The sequence below is a fragment of the Gavia stellata genome, chromosome 13 (assembly GCF_030936135.1).
Source record: "Gavia stellata isolate bGavSte3 chromosome 13, bGavSte3.hap2, whole genome shotgun sequence".
NCBI classification, from domain to species: domain Eukaryota; kingdom Metazoa; phylum Chordata; class Aves; order Gaviiformes; family Gaviidae; genus Gavia; species Gavia stellata.
Window position 1 is genome coordinate 14,083,053 of NC_082606.1, and position 18,820 is coordinate 14,101,872.

General features: G+C 41.6%; 1 protein-coding gene across 5 annotated transcripts; it reads right to left on the minus strand.

The window, feature by feature from the left end:
- Positions 1-1,922: 1,922 nt before the first annotated feature.
- LOC104251759 (lamin-L(III)) lies at positions 1,923-18,194 on the minus strand. 5 transcript variants are annotated; one of them, XM_059823709.1, is made up of 12 exons: positions 17,827-18,194; positions 13,196-13,352; positions 12,078-12,203; positions 10,987-11,157; positions 9,495-9,620; positions 9,151-9,371; positions 8,203-8,428; positions 7,181-7,288; positions 6,204-6,320; positions 6,000-6,107; positions 4,120-4,151; positions 1,923-3,556 (listed from the first exon to the last, which is right to left on the minus strand). In XM_059823709.1, the coding sequence occupies exons 1-12, from the start codon at positions 18,192-18,194 to the stop codon at positions 3,502-3,504; spliced, it is 1,815 nt and encodes a 604-aa protein (XP_059679692.1). In that variant the 3' UTR covers positions 1,923-3,501. The 5 variants fall into 5 exon arrangements, with proteins under 5 accessions (XP_059679692.1, XP_059679694.1, XP_059679693.1 ...); XM_059823711.1 differs by lacking the exons at positions 1,923-3,556; positions 4,120-4,151 and adding an exon at positions 5,509-5,867 and having other exon boundaries at positions 8,266-8,428; XM_059823710.1 differs by lacking the exons at positions 1,923-3,556; positions 4,120-4,151 and adding an exon at positions 5,509-5,867.
- Between the last annotated feature and the right edge of the window lie 626 nt (positions 18,195-18,820).

Genomic DNA, 18,820 nt, shown 5'->3' on the forward strand with positions numbered 1-18,820 from the left:
GGGTAAGAACAGTGGTTGCTGCTTCTATTCCTGTAGTTCTGGCATTTGTTTTGGAGCTGGAGATCACTTTTGCTAAATATATCAGCTTTCAGTGAAGAAAACAATGCTACACTAAAAATGTGTGAATAAAGCCAAAGTATTAGTTTTATAACACCTCAGTCACTGGAATTTTAATAATCTTGCTTTCTCCCTACTGACTGTGTAGAATTTATAATGTCTGTTAAAATTTTTTTCTAGCAGGAGGATAAGAGAAAAATTCCTTTGAACTAAGTACAAACTGATCCTAGCTCCACAGGGTTTGTATAGAACTCCAGTGAGATAAATAGGTGAGTATCACTGATGACTACTGCAAACAAAAGAAAAGTCAATACACTTCTACTTTTTTTATTTATTATTTGAAAGGGATGGAGAAGGAGGAGAAAGAGAGAGAAGACTACGTGGAAAGGGAAAGACATGGTAGAACTAAAAACATGCAAAAAAGCCTCAAAATGAAGGACGGACTCAGGTATCTTAAGTATTTAACAAAACAAAGATAGAATTAATTTGTTTTTCTGTTAGCCTTCTCCTGCTTTGCTTAGTAAATGCAGATGTAGTAATGACCAAAAAATTAAGCAGCCTCAGAGGAACATGTAAGCTTTTTGCCAGTTGCTCTCTGTACAAGGCAGAATCCAGCTTCAGTGTTTTAAGCTCTACTTGGTTCTGTAGTCCAGTAGAAACAATATTCCCTAGAGAGGAGAGAATTTCATGTGTATCACAGGTGCAGTAACTTTTCCATTTAAGAAGCATAAATAGCCCCTAACTGGCTATCAAAACTGTGGCTTTCTTGTTTCTCTCAGCTCAGGCCTTAGCTTGCACAGTGGTCACAAGAGAAGTAGAGGGCTATTCTTTACAGCTTTGGCTGCCTACGGCACAGCATCTCAGACTTTGTCCTTGCTCACATAAAAAAGAAAATTCATCAGCCCTTTTTCAAATTCATGGGCAAGTACCTAGTTATTAGATCAGCAATATGGACCTACTTTTTGAATGAAAGTAGCTATGATGTTCTGAATACAAAATGTATGGGACAACTTTCAAAGGCTTAAATATTTGGGATTCACAGCTGCTTTTGCTTTTTCCCCCCTTTATCAGAGAGGTCTCGCCAGTCATACATTTCCCCTAGCAGACAAGAAAAGAGGCATTGAAATCTCTCTTTTACCTCCTCAGAATTCCCTAGAGGAAAGAATTACATGTGTGCACACATACACACATGTATAAAGGTTTGAATTCTAGATACACTTTGCAGTAGGCAGCTTGCCATTTAGTAAGAGCTCCTGGTCAACTGCAATAGATGTCTCATCTAAGAGAAGCAGCTATTGCAAAAGTAGCAAGCTGGAAGCAAGTCAAGAGAGCTATATTGTAATTGATTAGGATTAAAGCATACAGAGCAGTCATAAGAAACCAACCATCTTTAAGGTTTGCTACAACAGGATCTATTGCACATCAGAGAATTGATTCTTTAACATGTGCCTTTTTAAGATTTATGTTAAGAACAAGTTTCATAAACCATCTAGTAGGTTGTATAGTTAAATAAATAGATGTGGATCTTGTTTCCTAGACCCTTGATGGCATTACTAAACAATACCCTGCACCACTATTTCTTATCAAGAAATTAGCTCATATGTTTCATGGTTGTTACTTAATACCATCCTTCCCTTGTGCTATGAAAAGGTTTCAAATGAAATACTGAAGACTCCTCCTAAATCAAGTTCATAGCAGTTCAACTTTGTTTGAAGAACTGAGTGATAAATATAAACAGGGCAGCACAGTGTACTTCTGAAGATTTCTTCAGTGTGCAGGGACTCTTCCCTAAACTTACCCATTTTATTACTTCAAAGTCTTCCAAGACACTCAGATAACATCAATGAACAAACAGAACTTTATTACTTAAAAGCAGTCCTGGACTTTAATAGGCACAGGTTATATAAATGAAAAGTATCTTTGATAGTTAAAAAAGTTTAATAAATCAAGATAAATATAGAAATAGCTGCTGCTATCACCTTGCCCTGTGGGCTGTAACATACAAGAATTCAGATGTGCTAAAATGCAAGTATTCAACCAGCATCTATTCTTGATGCCTCAAAACTAGAATTTTTAAATAAGAGAATTTAAGTTAGTATAAGGAAAGCCTCACCTTAACAACTGCATCCTAACAGAGAACTGAATACTTTGGCAAGGTAAGGGGCAGTCAAAGAACTCTTCCAGCATTTGGAGAAGTCTGCAGTCTCAGCTGCTCCTCTCCCTTCAGCTACTCCCCCTCCTGCTCTTAAGAGAAGTATACTTCATATGGCTCATCAAGGCCCTTTCTTTACCATGGAGCCAGCAGGTAAGCATTGTAGTAATAAGAGGCTAAGAATAATTGAATGCAGTGGCCCCAAAGGCTGACTGCCTGCTTTCTGAGGGTTACAGGCCAGGCTTCACATGGACTACAGAGCTATTCAATTTACAGTAAATTACATACCATCCAATAGACAGTATTCCCCCAACTGCCCCATTAGACATACACAAATCAGTACTGCAGGCTGCGCAGAGATTTAGTACATAAGGACTCTTAAAAGCAGATATTTTTGATGCATCTTTTACTACAGTTGGTGCTTTCTAGTTTTGATTTTTGTTTCTAAGGGGCTAGAAGAAAAAAACATGCTGAAAGCTGGCCTGTTGGGACCATTCAAACAGAGTGCTAATATTGCTAGTTACAGTACCTTCTGTTGGAATGAGATGCTTTTTCACATTTACAAATGTCCAAATTAAGGTTGACACAGCTATGCTGTAATATACTGTATGTAGGAACATACAATACTGAAACTTGTAGATTTCCAGGTGCTAGAATATAGAAACAGTACATTTAATAACAGACAAGAATTTTTTACAACTTGCTTTTAATTTTAAAATGTTTCACTCTAGGAAGTTCTCTAGCAAGTGATCTAGACCAGTTTCATATATTTCAGGATCTGAGCAGGAAACCTTTCAGACACTCAGCATTCTTCAGGACCATGAACTTGGCTGAAGTAAAACAGATTTGCTCAAGGTCTAAGCTAGGGTGTAATCTGGCCCATGTAGTTTCCCACTCAGGCTTGAAACAGAAGTTACCTTTGGAGAAACACCATATCAGAATATCAAGAAAGCTGAGGCAGCCTCACGCTCATCGTCAAGTATTAGGCATCCTTCTAGGGCATATGTTCCGAAGTTTTGTAAACTCTGTACCCTCCTCTGTTTCAGCAGGTCACGGAAACCAAATCCTTGTGTTAAAGTAAGAATAACTTCACATGGAGCTTGTATTCTACTGCTCTTTATATCAGTGAATCCAAGGACAGGGTCCAGTATCAGAAGGTAGGAAATTTCATCATGTTATGGACAATGTTTCTTACAAAGAGGTCAGATGGGAGATGTGAATTCCAAGTTTCAGATGTTGCAGAAGATACCAAAACACATGTAGTCTATGTCACCTGGGATTAAGAGCTGTTTTCAGATGTTCTCTTTATCCACATTACATGATAGAACAGCTAGGATCCTCATTTTGCTGCAGAAATAAAACATCAAGACATTAGGCCAATTAACATGTGTACAAGCTTAGTATTTATTGCTGGTTACCTACTGGATCCTCATATAGGGATGTATGGGGTTTTTTTAGTATTTTGTAGATTTAGTTACTTATTAATAAAGCAAAGCAGATTTTAAAGAGAAGCAGTACCTAGATGGTTTGGGGGTGGGGGAAAAGAAAACAAGCTTTTAAGAATTTGAGTCCATGCAACACATGAGCCTATGCCTTCCTTACTGAAAGGCTATCAAGCTATCTACCAGTACCTCAGTTCTGAAGCATCAAAACTTAAATGGCATGCAGACTCATGCTACCCTAGTTAGGATGGTAAAAGCAGAAGCAAAAACCATGGAAACCCTGCCTTCCTTTAAAGCACAGCATGCTTTCTTTGCATCATTTTACTGCATGCAAGAAGTTAACTCTTTTTTACCAAGCTGTCTTTATTTCAGTACTACCAATGCAGCAGAAGCATACAGGTACTAATGACAAAAGTTTGACAGGAATGACATTAACATTTGAGTGGGAGTAGTAGAATTGATTCTTACCATAAGTGGCATACAACCGTATTGTAAAGTTGCTGATAAAACAGATTAGAGGTGTAAGAAAAAAGTTACTTTTGTTTTCCATCATTGATTGCCAAACAAGTCCTATTATTAGTCAGTTCAAATAAAGAACCTTAAAAAAAAACTTGAGGAGAGGCCCTACTCCAAACAAGAAAAGAAGCTTGTGTCAGTAAGTCTCTTTATAAGCCTAAAGCTTCCACTGGTGTTACTTCAACCTATTTGGCATATGCTGTTCATTAAGAGCCCAAAGGCCAGAATAGCATTATAGAACCTTTCTCAAGAGCCTATTTAGCAGGTTCTCACCCTCCTTCAGTGAGAGACTGAAAATATTACAAGAATGTGTATATAAGTCAGGAGACTTTGATAAACATCCTTTAAGCCAGATGGTATTATAATAATAGACATTTACCCAGATTTTCTGTTTGAAAGAAGGACAAGGCAAGAACCAAGCAGCAGGCAGTAACTGCCTGTTCTTACATACATTTTCTTCAGAAAGAATACTAAGGAACTTTTAAGTTAAGTTTTCAGACAGGTATATTATGAAAACATCTAGGAAATGGTGGTGGCTTTAAGACCTGGTGCAGTAAGATGCAAGTCCTCCTTGTAACTGTGTAGGATCAGTTTTAGCAAGAGCTGTGGTAGCTCAACATACTGTGTCAGCAGAAGGGAGAGAATGAATTTTTAGCTAGGCATCCCCTTGCACTTAGGGCCTTGCCATTTGTACTAGCAAAGGAGACTCAGCGTTACTTCACATCAAGAAAGAAACCAACTCAAGAGTCAAGTACAGTCCATTGATTGTTCAGTTATGACCAATTTAAAGCCCTTGTATTAGTTCTGTTTTAGACTATTTCAGCAATTAAAGATACCTGACTATTAGTACAAAGTACACTAGAGGCATCCATAAGGCAGAAGTTCAGACTTGTACTATGGTCAGTCAAAAGCCATTTGGGAGGGCTAGAGAGTCTTTCACAGGGTATTACCTCATGCAAGTTGTAGCCAAAGGGTTGTAAGTATATTTAAGGCAAAACATGCTTATTCTATTTGACTATATTAATTCCATTAGCATGACCTGCATCTGTGAAGTTCCACTTGGAAAGTATTGAAGGGAGCATTTATGACTGAAGCATGCCTTGTCAGTCATTTTGCACAGCAAAATAAGAAAAAGTAGTTCCTGGAAGTGAGCTGCCTCAAACTCATGCTTGAATTTGAGGGACTTAGGCAATCAATACACCAAGAACTTTGATTTCAGCCTTTTCATACTTTTGAAAGGAAATATTAGGTTTCTTCAGTGTGAATTTATATTATCTTAAGGGCAAGTTAGGATACTGGAGTGTCAGATAAGTCACTTCATCCCACAGAAATAAGATATTTCTAGTTAGCTTTTGTATTCTGTTCTTGGGGTAACAGCTTTTCAGTTTACTGATAGTCAGATGCTTAGATAGAACAAACATTAAAGCTAGTATTTTTCAGTGTCAGTAATAAGAGACCAAACAATTAATGCTACTATTTGATCATATTCAACCAGAGAATAAGCAAAACATCAATTCCACATCTGATGCAAAGCCATGCAAGCCATATCCTATGTGGGACAAGAGGCTGCAGCACTATTAATGAAGCAAATTTTCTATGAGATAACAAGCATGATTCTCACTATCTCACCTGCTTAAGGATGCTCACAGGAACCACTATCATGAAACCAAACAACATTTCTTTTTTCTTCTTCTTTTGGTCTGACATCAAGAAAAATGTTAAGAGTTGTAGGATATGGATAGTACTTGGGAAGTATTTTTATACAGTAGTGAAAAGAAATGGCCATTGAATGATTCTGTTGATAGCGTGTATTTAAACTTCAGGCAGCTTACCTGAGATGGAAACTCCATTTCACTTCCAGTTATTTCTTCATAATCGTCATCTTGCTCACCACTTTCTTCTCCACTGGGTACATGCATTATCTTCCTCTCTGCAAGTTCCTAGAATACAATTTAATTGCCACCAAGAACCCTCAGGAATTAAGCACAAACAAGTTTAGTATTAGGACAGTAGAAGCTATCTACTATCTCACTTACCTCACCATCATCTGTGATGAGTGTAACACCAATATTATTCCCAGTTCCCCAAGACTTCTGAGACTTCCAGACCAGATCACTAGGACCTGGGCTTACACCAGCAGCTGCACCCCAGATCTGCAACAGATTTAGAATGAGCTTCTGAAGAATCTTATTTGTAGATTAGGATTCAGTCTAACATACACAACTCTGAAGTACTCCAATACTAAAGATGACCAGTAACAGGAACTGAACTACTGTGAGCCCTGGCAGGTTAGTTCTTTTCAGGACTACCAAGAAGGGTGGTAATCTTTTTTTAACAGAAGACCGTAAAATAGTTAGTGCAGAAAAGGCTGTTAACAGCTTCTACTTGATGTAGAGGTAGCCTTGCTTGGACATGCATACTATTTGAGTCAGAGTCAAGCCATAGTTACAGACATACTCATGGCAGCAATTTGTGTATACAAGATGGCCTCTAGCCTGGGGTCAACCCACAGATCTCTTGAGCAAGCTTGTACAGAGTTTGGAGTGCAGAGTGTAGAATTAGGCTCTTTGATCACTATCTAAATGCACTTAGAGTATATTTTAGAGCTAATATTTAGCTTAGTACCATAAACCATAAACTCAGCATTGCTGAGCTGTAGTGGGCTAAAGCTTTTAGCAACAGTGGAAGTCTGCACAACTTGTATCAAATCACAGGACTATGGGGAACCCCAAGAATAAACTAGAAAATATCACTTCTGTTCATAGTAACAGCACATCCCAATCTGGGATGATCCAAGTTCAATCCAAGATCTAGCTTTAAAGAAAATTTAACTGGCATTTCAGATCAAGTTGTTGCAAGGATTTTTTCTATCTCCCTCTCCACATAAAATAAGGATTTTAGTTCTTTAGGCACTTGCAGTATCAATTTAGTTTTCCTCATTACGTGAATCTCTATTGCCATCTAACATAACAAGAAATGAGCTCTGAGTAAGTTTTACAAAACTGCTACGTACTGTAACTACTTGGCCTGCCTGAAGAGTGAACCTTGATGGAAATTTGTATGTTACATCTGACACACTTCCAAGATGTCTTCTTAACACCCATCCATGTAGTGGTTGATCCTGCGGGACAAGAAATTTCTCTCAGCCTTACAGACCAACAGCATATCCTACAAGTGCAAGGTTCTTTCCAGACTCAAGGGTCAGTTTTAGTCCTCCTCCTGTAGCATACAAGAATCTGATCAAATTTTCAGGAAGCCTTCAAGTTTCCACTAAAGCCTCCCTATGATTTCTCCCAGTACTTTCTTAAAATCAGTCTTCGTACCACAAGTTTAGGCACATCTACTCTTGCCTTCTGTTGAAGGGAGATCATGATGCTCTTTACCAGGGAGATTCTGAAAAATTGGTCATGTACATTACCAACTTGGGCCATATATAACACATACATAGTGGCCTGTGAAAGTTTAAGGCATCTGAGGCTGAAGTGGCTAAGCTACCAGCCACAAGTTTTGGAGCTCTGAGAATTCTTTATAGCAACTGGTTTAATCTGCAAATCCAGAATTATTTAACTGGTCAGATAAACCCTCTACATGGATTAGATACTGTCAGCTCTGTTCACCCTTTTAGCTGTTTTAAGCATTTATAAGTAATAAAAAGCTTTCATTATCTGATTTACTAAGCACCTTATTTAGTTCAAGGATAAATAGTACTTCTGATAGTGCTAGCCTGAATCTGATGAGAAACAACTGAACATGTCATATTTCTGCATCACAGAACCCAGCGCACTTCCCCCCAAAAGCACCTCCCAGACATCCCTGTGATTAAAACACCTGCAGTACAAAAAAGAATCAGTCTCTAGTCTTCTCTTGACAGCAGCCAGGTTAGCTGAGAAGTCCCCAGTTTGTATTTACTTTGGCAGCACTCTTCCCTCATCTCTTCATCCTTCCCTATTGTCATCTCTCACTAAGCTACAAGTCAGTTCACAAGCAGTCATGCTTTGTAATGAAGGCCACGCAGACTTGAGTGAATAGAACTACCTCATCAGAGTTGTTTTTAAGCCTGACAAATTTCCCATCTGCATCAATTTCTTCAATAGATACATTTCCAGAAGATGAAGCATGCTGAACAGTCTTAAATCCAGCACTATGCCCTCTCTTTTTTGCTTCTTTCATTTTTCTTTTCTTCCCATGCAGGAACCGTCGCCCTTGACTTGCTACTTGAGTTGCAGTGCTGTGTGAAGATGGACTGGGTGACAGCCTTAGCCTAGAAAGGAGTCAGATAACATTCACTTGAATATCTGATGTGCTTACTTCTTCTCAGTCCTACCCTCCCACTATAGCCAAGCCTAACAGCTTCTCGTATCCAAGCTTTCCATGAAGTCTTGAATATAAGATTTTATTTTTACTGGCAAGAGAAGCTAAGGAGCTTGTTAAGTTTGGAAGACAGCCCCAGCCCTAGAATTCAGAGCAAGCTTATGTCGATGAGAAAGGATTCCCAACTGCAGTAAGTATTCCTTTAAAGTCTCTACAGACACAATCTTTAGTGGAAGTAGTTTAAGTTTTTGACCCTTCTTAGCATGTATTGAGTTCATGTTGTTCTCACAAGGCAGCGTCTGATAGTTGGGAGTTGATAAAATTTCTCAGTTTCATGAATGAAACTTGAGCACTGTCTTTGACATATCTCTAGGATTTTATATATCTCTAGGATGTAGCACAAAGCTTTGAGAAAGTTTGCCTCCATGGATGGATGTCTTTGGACCTTTGATAAACCCAACTGATCAAGTTACTTCATCTTACTACACCATGTGGTAAATGTGGGACATAAATACCATCCTACAGAAGATTATGCTTCAAGAACTAAATTGTGGCACTAGACACATTTAATATTTATTTCTTGCCTCTTCACATTCTGAAGAGTATACAGTTAAATACTGTAAAAATCTTTGATGAAGCAAGTCCTCATATGAGGATCTTGTCATAGCCTACCTCTGTTCCTCTCCTTCCAACATCTTTCTGTAGGCATTTATTTCCAGATCTAGAGCCAGTTTCACATCTAAGAGGTGCTCATATTCTTCCAACTGTGCTTGTGCCTGCTGCTGGGCTTGTGCCATTTCTTTCTCTTTTTCAGCCATACGCCTTCGATGGAGATCACGATCATAATCTAGTCTCTCCTGTAGCTCCCTTATTCTGTTCTCCAAAGCAACATTCTAAATTTAAGGGGAGAGAAAAATCAATTAAACCATAACTGAAGATTAGAGAGGAGAGGCTGGTCTTTTGAACTGGGTATCCAAGTTAAAATAATTCTAAGGATATACAAAAAAAGATAGTACCTGGCTTTGATATTTATTAACTTGAGATGTCAGCGTATCAACTCTCAGCTTTGTTTCCATCAGCTCCTCCCGAGCAGCATTGGCAAAGTCAGTACTTCTTGCTGCAGATAGTTGGGCATTCTCCATCTATGGATAAGTCACTGTTAGTAATGAGTTGCTTATGACCATGTATTTTAAATAAGGAAGGAAAACCAAGTGATTTCCAGCTGTTACATCTGGAAATAGTTATGTTTTACTTAAGTGTGCAGATACCAATAAAGTCCAGGTCAGAAAGTTTTTCACTGCTTTTCAGGGACGTTTACACAAGTTTGACATTCATGTCAGAAAAAGTCAGCAATAATCAGGTAGTGAAAATTGCTGGATTAGGATATTTCAGTTACAGATGCATGAAGACTTTGTATAGATATCAAGTAAACTGATTCTTCAGAAGAACAATGGAGAACATTTAGAAGCTGTTTGTCAAAGCAACGGAGCTACAAGATACTAGGTGTGCTCAAACTATTGCTCTTCCCCAAAAGTTCTATTACTAAGCAGTTCCTGCATCACTATAAGCAGCACTGAGCTATTTCTAGAGCAATTGAATCTTGAGATGTTCCAAGAAAGGATAAAGTAGAGCCATGCTCCTACAACAGGCACTCACAGAATTTCCAGTGGAAACCTGGACAGAAGCATCCAAAGGAATTCACTGAGTTAGCATGTAAGTTGAGTATAGAGAAAGCCAGAAGAACTAGGAGAAATGAACATATGTACTTGTTGAGAGAAGTAGCAGATCATGCTATACTGCACTGAGTGTTAAAGAAGGCTTAAGATACCAATACTGCACACTGCAACTAACCCAGAAACCCCTGGGATCTTACCTCCTAAGAGTATAAGCCTAAAGTATTTTTTCCTGCATATGTGGCTAATGCTGGGAAAAAGGTTACAGACCAGTTCTGGAAGACAAACTGTCAAGCTACTTCCATAGCCACCCTCTCCCCCGGGAGAGGGGGAGCAACTGGAAAGAGACATTTGCACCCATAGCAACTGGAAAGGGACATTTGCACCCATACATTTAAAGGTATTTTTACAGTTCTACAAGAGCACTTTATTTCATGCATTTTAGTAACACTATAATCAGTAGATCAAGTTTTATTAAGTAATACCAAAATTGCTCAATACAAACGCACCACAACTTGGTCCTGAATTTGTCAGACAAGCTCTCAGATTTGTCAGAAGCCTGAACTATGATCAACTTTATTACATTAGCCATTCCTAATCGCTCCCCAAAGGGACAGTATTTATGCTTGAACCAGTTTTGTTTGGGAGCAAGTGTTCATAGAAGTTATACTGTCAAAGTTGACACTGCTTCAAAATTCTGTAACAATTTATGCCAATAAGCTCTGCACTGAATGCAAAGGGTCCATCAGTCAGCTATTTATGCTAGTGTGACTTTAATCATATCTAGGTGCAGAGAACTTAAACTTTGTTTTATTAGCATCTTTTACAGACTCACTTTTGCACTGAATGTTCGCTCCAGCTCCTCTTTGTATCCTTGAATTTGTTCTTCATGTTGTTTTCTGAGCCCCTGCAGAGCATCCGAGAGCTTAGTCTCAAATTCTCTCTGACGGACGGATTCTATTTCTGCTATCCTGCTCTCATGGACTCTTTTTGTCTCCTTGAGCTCCTAGGAGAAGAAGAAATTTCTCAGAGAATAAGCAAGCCAGTACAGTTTGATTTGAGACTGGACTTACTGTACCAGCCTAAGAACTAATTCAATATTGAAGCACATTTATCATTGAGTGCATGATAATTCATCTTTATTCAAATCTTAGACATTCATCCATTAGATTGGGTACTTCCACCTTGGTAGCTGTGCTGGGTTGTTTTGCTTCCTCACTGCCAACACTGCTTAAACTAATAAAGCAGTAGTTTGTATTTAAGACTAATTCTTTGAACTAGATGAATTGCTCTGCTTTTCTTTAAAAGCACATGCATACATACTTCAGTTTCTTTAAGCACTGTTACTTCACCTATTGTTGTTTTAGTCAAAAAGTAAAAGCAGTTGGTTAGAGAAATTGGAATTCCCTATCACTTAAACCACATACTTTGAGATTGCTTCCAGTCAGAAGGAAGTTGGTTTACATTCACATGTTTTAGTTCATGTACTGACTTCTCACATGAAGGTTACCAGACACCTTTGATAAGTGTTAAGGAAGTAGGGAACATAAGTTGCTTATTAAAGGAGGTTTAACTTCTTTGATTATTTTAGGTTTCTAGCAAACATCTGGAATCATTTAACTTCAACTGTAATATATCCACTTTCAGTTACACAAAGTAGTATATTGGGATTGTAGTTACCTTCAGAAGTGCAGCCTGAGAAAATTATTTCATATTCCAGATACCTATTGATACTATGCCAGTTAACATGAGGTTGTGTACTTTCTTGAAGTCTTCTAGTTAGGTGGATTTTATTGGCTGGTGGACTGTCATAGGTTGCTCAGTTAGTTACCTTTTTAAGGATAAAGCACATCTTAACATTGCTTTTAAGTGCATCCAGGGATCATGGACACCTAAAAAAATCCTTGTTAATAAGCTAAAACATACATCTTCGTGAAGGCGCTTCTGGAACGTCATTTGTTCCTGCAAAGTTTTCATATGATTTTCCAGGTCCACCCTCCTCAACATTTCACTGTGGAGATGCTTTTTGGTATCTTCCAGTGACAGCTTCAGCTAGAGAAGACAGACATCAGGGTAATCAAAATTAAGAGGTCATTTTTCCAAACTAGGACAGTCAACTTATTACAGATCATTCAACTTCATTCCCACAACAATCAAAACACACTGCTTAAGTGAAGTTGGTTACTCTGTTTTAAGTTCTTATTCTAGTGGGATCCAGCATATTAGCAACAGAAAGAATCTATTTAATTATGTAGACCAGATTTCCCACAAGGCAAATATAGAGCAGCCCTTCATCCCACCAGCTAAGTTTGAGTCTTCAATGTAGGCTTCTGATGAATCAATTGTACCATCCATGTACATTCCTCCCCTTCACAACACTAAGTATTCCAAACTTCTCCCTAACTTCCAATATGATTTGTTTGATGCTTAACAAGTTAAATCCTCAAATACAGCCTATGTTGACAAACTATTATACACTTCCAGTGTCGGACTGTGCTGCTTTATCAATAAAGTTTGGTGGTTTAAGTTTTCATCCTAAAGATTTGAAATTAGCTTATTCAATGATCCCATTAAAGCATGAAGATAAAGCTGTGTTCTTAGAAATACATTGATAGAGTAGCAACTCAAGCAGAATTCCTTTCAGTAGCACAAGAGCCTACAAAAAAAGTAGTCAGAACTTACTTATTCTACCTAGATTTAAGCATAGCAAAGCAGGGTCCAAACACTCCCTTTGCTGACACGTTAGAGAACGCTGCAGGGGCTATACGAGTGTAACACATTTCAGCTTTGTCCTTAGAACAAAAAACATCACATACTGTGGTCATAGAAAAGAATTAAATGAACCTACAACAGGTGGAAGTTTTAATGACCAACTATCAGTAGCATTTGCTTTCAGCAGGATTGCAGAAATCTTTTTGTCCACCTGTCATTGCCATAGATAACAGTCTTTCCCTGCTTTTAAATCTCAATAACTAGTTGGGGAAAAAAACAAGCAATAACTTCAGGAACAAAAGCAAAGTTGAAATTCCAAGAATAAGTCTTACAGTGACTACTTGATCCTTTAATTCACGAAGGTCATTCTCCAAACTTCGGTTCTCATTCAAAGCTGTTGCTAAGGCAGCTTCCTTCGCGTTCAGCTGAGCATCAAGGTCTCTCATACGAGCCTGTGCTAGGTTTAAATCAGCTTCTTTTTTTGAATTCCTACAAGCAAAAGTTTTACACTCATAAGCTGCAGCTAGTGAGGGAGAAAGTTCGTTTTTAATGTGTTTACCTTCACAGGCATCTGTGGCAGAACTGAAACAGAAGAGAGGTTAGGGAACACTTGCAGCGAGATCACAGGGTAGACTGTAAAACAAACCAGGCAGCCCCCTCAGACAAGTATCATTTGTTTAACCAGGAAGATTCCTGACCCAGTTTCCAGACTGTTTTGTGGGAATCCTACGCAGAAGCCAGCTATTTTCCACGGCATTACCAAGCGGAGAAGGAAAGGACAGCACAGGCCACAGTCTCCACAGGGAGGAACTAGTCACACTCAAAGCCAAAGTTCACCAGATCACAGTGACTTGCCACCACTGAACAAGCTCCTCACACAGACACCTCCTTTCAACAGCAAAGGCCACCACCAGTTTCTGGCAAAGTGCCCGCTGGCCATTAAAACGCACCACCGCCGCGGCCCCCAGGGCTCCGAGCCCCGCACAGCCCGCTCACCAGCACCCAGCGGCCATGGAGGCCGCCTCCAGCCCGGGGCGGGCAACGCCGCGCCTCCAGGCGGCCAGGCGGGGTGCGAGCAGCTCGAGGGCTGCTTTCCTGAGGCAGGGCGGCAGGCCAGGCGATGCTGGTCACACAGGGGGGCAAAACACCCTCTCCAACGCAGGCAGAGGCAGAAAGCAGCTCTGGCTGCCAGGGAGTGTCATTCCTTCTCCCCCCCGGGGCATTCCTGCCCACAGCACAGGAGCAGTTTCGTCCCCAGGAGGCCCCTGGCCCAGCCCCGGCAAGCAGGCCTTGCCAGCCCCGTGTCCTCCACCTGGACTTTGCCTTCTACAGCAGGGGCTGAGGGGCTACAGGGCAGCAAGGCCCCACAGCACACCTGCCCCCCTTCACACCACGGTGGAGTTACAGGGCAAGAGAAGCTTTGCCTTCAGAAGAGGGCCACTTGCTTACACGAACACCCAGGTACAGATCCCTCAGGTACCACCTGCAGGGCCAACATGGTTGTTTTACTTGGCACGACAGTAGAGATGTGCCAGGCCCACCATGAGTTCCTGTCAGAGAAAGGCGTGATCATTTCCCAGACTGCTCTAACTTCTCAGATCTTTGCAGTTGCCCAACTACTATCCAGAGTGCCTTCCCACTCAAAACTCAGATTTGAGAATGCAAAGAGTAAAGTGTTCAATTTATTTTAGCAAAACCTGTTCTGCCCAGTGGCTAAATTGTGATAATTCATACAATGAGTTTTCCAGTTGATAACTGAGCAGACCAGTTGGAGAGAGTCCAAAGTCATTCTGCAGGAGTGATCAGCTCTAGAAAGCTTGGACAGGAAGGAAAGATTGGAAAAAAGTAAGGGTTGTTTAGTCTAGAGAAGAGAAAAGTGGCAGGAGACATAACAGTCTTTCATGTACATAAAGACTGCTACATAGAGGAAGGGAATCTGTTTTCCATGTCTGTTGTGGAAAAGACAGGAAGTTGCAGGCTTAAATTGCAGGGAGGAATATTTGGGTTAGATGTTAGGGAGAAGAAACTAACAGTAGTTCAACACTGAAGCACATTGCCTGGGGGGGATATTCTGGAATCTCCATCATCTGGAATTAAAAAAGGTTATGCAAACATCTGCTCGAAGGGATGCAGGTATGGTTGGTTCCAACACAGGCCTGAGGCATGTGGCTACATCAGGTTCTTGCTCAAGGCCTTTTCTAGCCCTGCTATTCACAGATGTTTGTTGACTGTGTCTCATACTTCATGACCATGATGCAAAACCAAATATTTTGCTAGCAGAGGCTATTTATTCTTTACTCAGCCTCTAGGAAAAAAGTAACTCTACTGGGGTAACAATGAAAAACATGATCATGTGCTGTAGTTTTTTTTAGTATTTACAGGTTTCTTTCTTTTCTAGGTATTAATTAGCCACCTTCCTTTTGGGATCTCTGTGAGAATACAGTAAGTGATAGTGATGAAATTAACAAGTACATCAAAACACTACTTTATGCTAATATTGACTGTTTCATCCTACAATAAGATAAATTTCATTCTGAAATCAAATTGTGTGCAAGACTGAAATTCCATTATTATCTGTGTTTTAACTCTGTGGTTTGTTGGTCCACTTTCCTGATTCAGGCCTCTGACAGCTAGGTTCAGGTTTCCTATATTGTTTCCCCGACAAATATTATGTTCAGAGAACCCTCAAGTAAGCCATTTAATCTTTAAGAACAGCAATTTAACAAGTCTGGCTTTGACAAGAGCATTTACTACCCTTCAAAACCAAGCTTGGGGTTCAGAATGTATTATGCAGCAAGCAGTGACAGTTACAGTGCTCTACAACATTTCATATACGAACCATTCCAGAACTAAGCGTGGCTTATTGCTTGCAATGGATAGTCAATAACTTTGAAGCACTGCCAATCACATTCCTTGTAAATCAGGGTGCCACATATGCTTGACCTGGAGAGTTTAAACAATTTTACCAGAAGAGTTCAGGTATGTTTAAACAGACTCCAGTTTGTCAAGACTAGAGGAGGTTAACAGCACTTGCAGAATTCAGTCTTACAGCTTCCACTTGCTACACCGCATATTTCAGGTTCAGTACCAAAATGCACACGTATACTCACTGGTGCAGAAAGAAACCAGTCTCATCTTTCTCTGCTGTGCTACTGTAGTTGCTTTGACCTTCCTCAGGCTCCAAATTCAACCAACTGATACGCTTATCTACAACTCCTCCTCCCCAAATGTCCTTGGCCTAATTCCAATTACCACTGTTTAAGTAGTAAAAAGCTGAAATACAAGCACACTTCACTGTTGCTGAAGCTTTAAGTCTCTTTACTGGCGATTAATTAGTGCCAATGGTTAATGCTGTGTGGAAGTTATCTGGTGACATTCCATCCTATAAGAGTTCCAGGTTATTTAAAGGGTGTATATATAAAGGGCACGATACCCTCAAAGTAGTTTGTTCCAAGTCATCCAAGACATTTGCAGTTAGACAGCCCAGATACAAAACACTCATTGATATTAGGACTTCAGTCTAGTCCTTTCAGAAAGCAGCATGTACTATGTATCACTTCCCATGGGCTGTAAGGTTGACCACTTCTAAGACCTAGTTACTTTAAAGAAAAAAAAAAATCAGTCCAAAGGATTGCATACCTGCCAAACCTAAAGCTTTATAAATAAAGCCACAGAGTTATACAAACACAAAGAGCAGCAAAGTTTTAGAACTGGCATTACCCTTCTCCTCACTGTCCACTCAAGTGGCTGGTTAGATTTATGAAACAGACCTGTGAGCCAAAACCCAGCATGAATGAGACAAGCCCAAGAACTTCTAAGCATCTGGAAACAGAAGCTTAGAGTAAAAACATGTTTTATTCCCAAGTAGAACAGCTACTTAAGTCCTACTGAGCCTATGAGTAGGCAGTATTTGCTCCATAGAAGTGTTAAAAGAAAAAGGTGGTGCCTAAAGGTGCTATGATGCAAGTTTATAACAAGATTTAGGGGGCCAGTGGACACCCAAATTATTGCAAGTCTGGAATTGATTTAGCAGTACAATGGGGCATTAAAATAACTAACAATGCTGGCACTCTATATACATCCATAAGGAAGCTTGTTGGGATTAGACACTTGTTCCCTCCCCTTCACTACCCTTCTTCCCTCCTTCAAGAGGATTTGATTGTACTTACATTGGGCCACCCCTTTGTTCCAGGCTTGGTGAGACTAGACAACAAGATGATTCCAGGCTCAGGATACACAGCTTGCAAGAAAGTCAAGCCTGAAACAGCAGGGAGTTCATCCCAGTAGCTTATAAATCAAGACCTAAAAGCCACTAGGACAACTTCCGTACAGTAACAGCCTAGACCAGGTAAGCTATACTGCTTACAGGACTACCTTCTCTGTGTATTCCCCTCCAGGCAATGTCCAAGGTAAAAAGCCCAAAAAAAATGTCTGCTGACTCCATACAGAGACACCTTCTCCCACTCCCATAACTTTCTAGATGCTTTCCAGCATAGCAGCTTCTTGAGTACTTAAACACAGGTGTGGTGACCTGCATTTGTAAGTCAAACCCAGTCAGCTATGCATTCACACAATACTACCCCCATAAGACCACCCAACACCTCAAGTTCTGGGGGAGCCCCCACACCCATGATAGGGAGGTGCTGAACTGGTCCAGCAGCACCACAGCAGGAGGCACTCACAGTATTGTCCCTACAGCACATCTTCAGAACAGACATTAGGATTTCTCCTGACCCAAGACACCCCAACCTCACAAGGCCACACCTTTGGGGCATCACCACTGCCGCAACCCAGACACCCTACAGCACTGAGCACTCCCTCCCCAACACACAGCTGCTGGCAAGCAACATCCCCTTGCCCTCACCCTGCAAGAGCCCCGAAGAGAACGCGGCCCCGGGGCGGTCCCCAGCAGGGAGGCCTGCTCGGGGCCAGGCAGGTGCAGCAGGAGGGCCGGGGCACCGACCTGCTGTGCAGCTGCCGGTGCTCCTCGCCGATCTTGCCCAGCTCCACCTGCAGCGTGGCCCGCTCGATGGCGATGTCGTCCAGCGCCCGGCGGGCGTCCGCCAGCTCCGCCTCGTAGCAGAGCCGCAGGCCGCCCAACTCCCGGTCGCTGCTCGCCTCCTGCTCCGCCAGCCGCTGCTGCAGCACCGACTTGTCGGCCTCCAGCGCCCGCACCCGCTCGATATAGGCGGCCAGGCGGTCATTGAGCTGCTGCAGCTCCTCCTTCTCCTGCAGCCGGCTCAGCCGCGTCGGGCTCAGCGGCGAGGCGGCGGCGGCACGGCTGAGGGAGCGGCTCCCGCTCGCCGGCGCGGAGGAGACAGCCGTGGCCATGGCAGCCTCCGGTCCGGGCCCAGGCCCCGCCGCCACTACTGGGACCGCCCCGCGCAAGACACCCAGCACCCGCTGCCGCCCGCGTATAAATAGCCGCCAGCTGCAGCCGCGGCCTGCCGGCGAGGGTGGGCAGCTTAAAGGGCTAGGGCTGCGCCCCCACTGCCGCCCCGGCCCCGGCGGCTCCGTGTAGAAAAGAGACTTTTTTCCTTTTTTTTTTTATCCTTATTTTTCACGTGTGCCTTGCTACATCTCATCAGTCCGATGGTGCTACCCGGAGAGGGCGGGGAAGGAGCTGTCAGGAAAAGCCTGCAGCAGCCCGGCGTTTTTACAAACCGGTGCAGGGAGTCGGGGTAAAAAAAGAATCCCAGATTTAGGAAGATGCGTGACAGCTGCAGTGATGCTCACACTCCAGCATGCTGCCGTGTCAGCGCTCTGTCTATTCTGTCTGTTTTTTTGCAATTTGTTCAGCTGTTGAAAATGAGCTAGACCCTGCCCTTTTTTGTTTTGTTGTTTGTGGGCGGTTTTAGCTTTTAGGTTAGGCTGTGGTGGCTGTCAGCCATCCCAGTGCTACAGCGTTTCAGTTGAAAGCTGATGTTGAAGAACGGAGGGGGAAAGGGAACCTGCAT

What these genes read in the sequence shown, in the direction of transcription:
- LOC104251759 (XM_059823709.1), bottom strand. Translation starts at nt 18,194, where the DNA reads ATGGCCACGGCTGTCTCCTCCGCGCCGGCGAGCGGGAGCCGCTCCCTC. An exon ending in CACCGGCAGCTGCACAGCAG is followed by an intron (nt 13,353 to 17,826) that starts GTCGGTGCCCCG and finishes TTTTGCTTGTAG; the next exon opens with GAATTCAAAAAAAGAAGCTG. An exon ending in TTAATAAATATCAAAGCCAG is followed by an intron (nt 9,372 to 9,494) that starts GTACTATCTTTT and finishes CCTTAAATTTAG; the next exon opens with AATGTTGCTTTGGAGAACAG.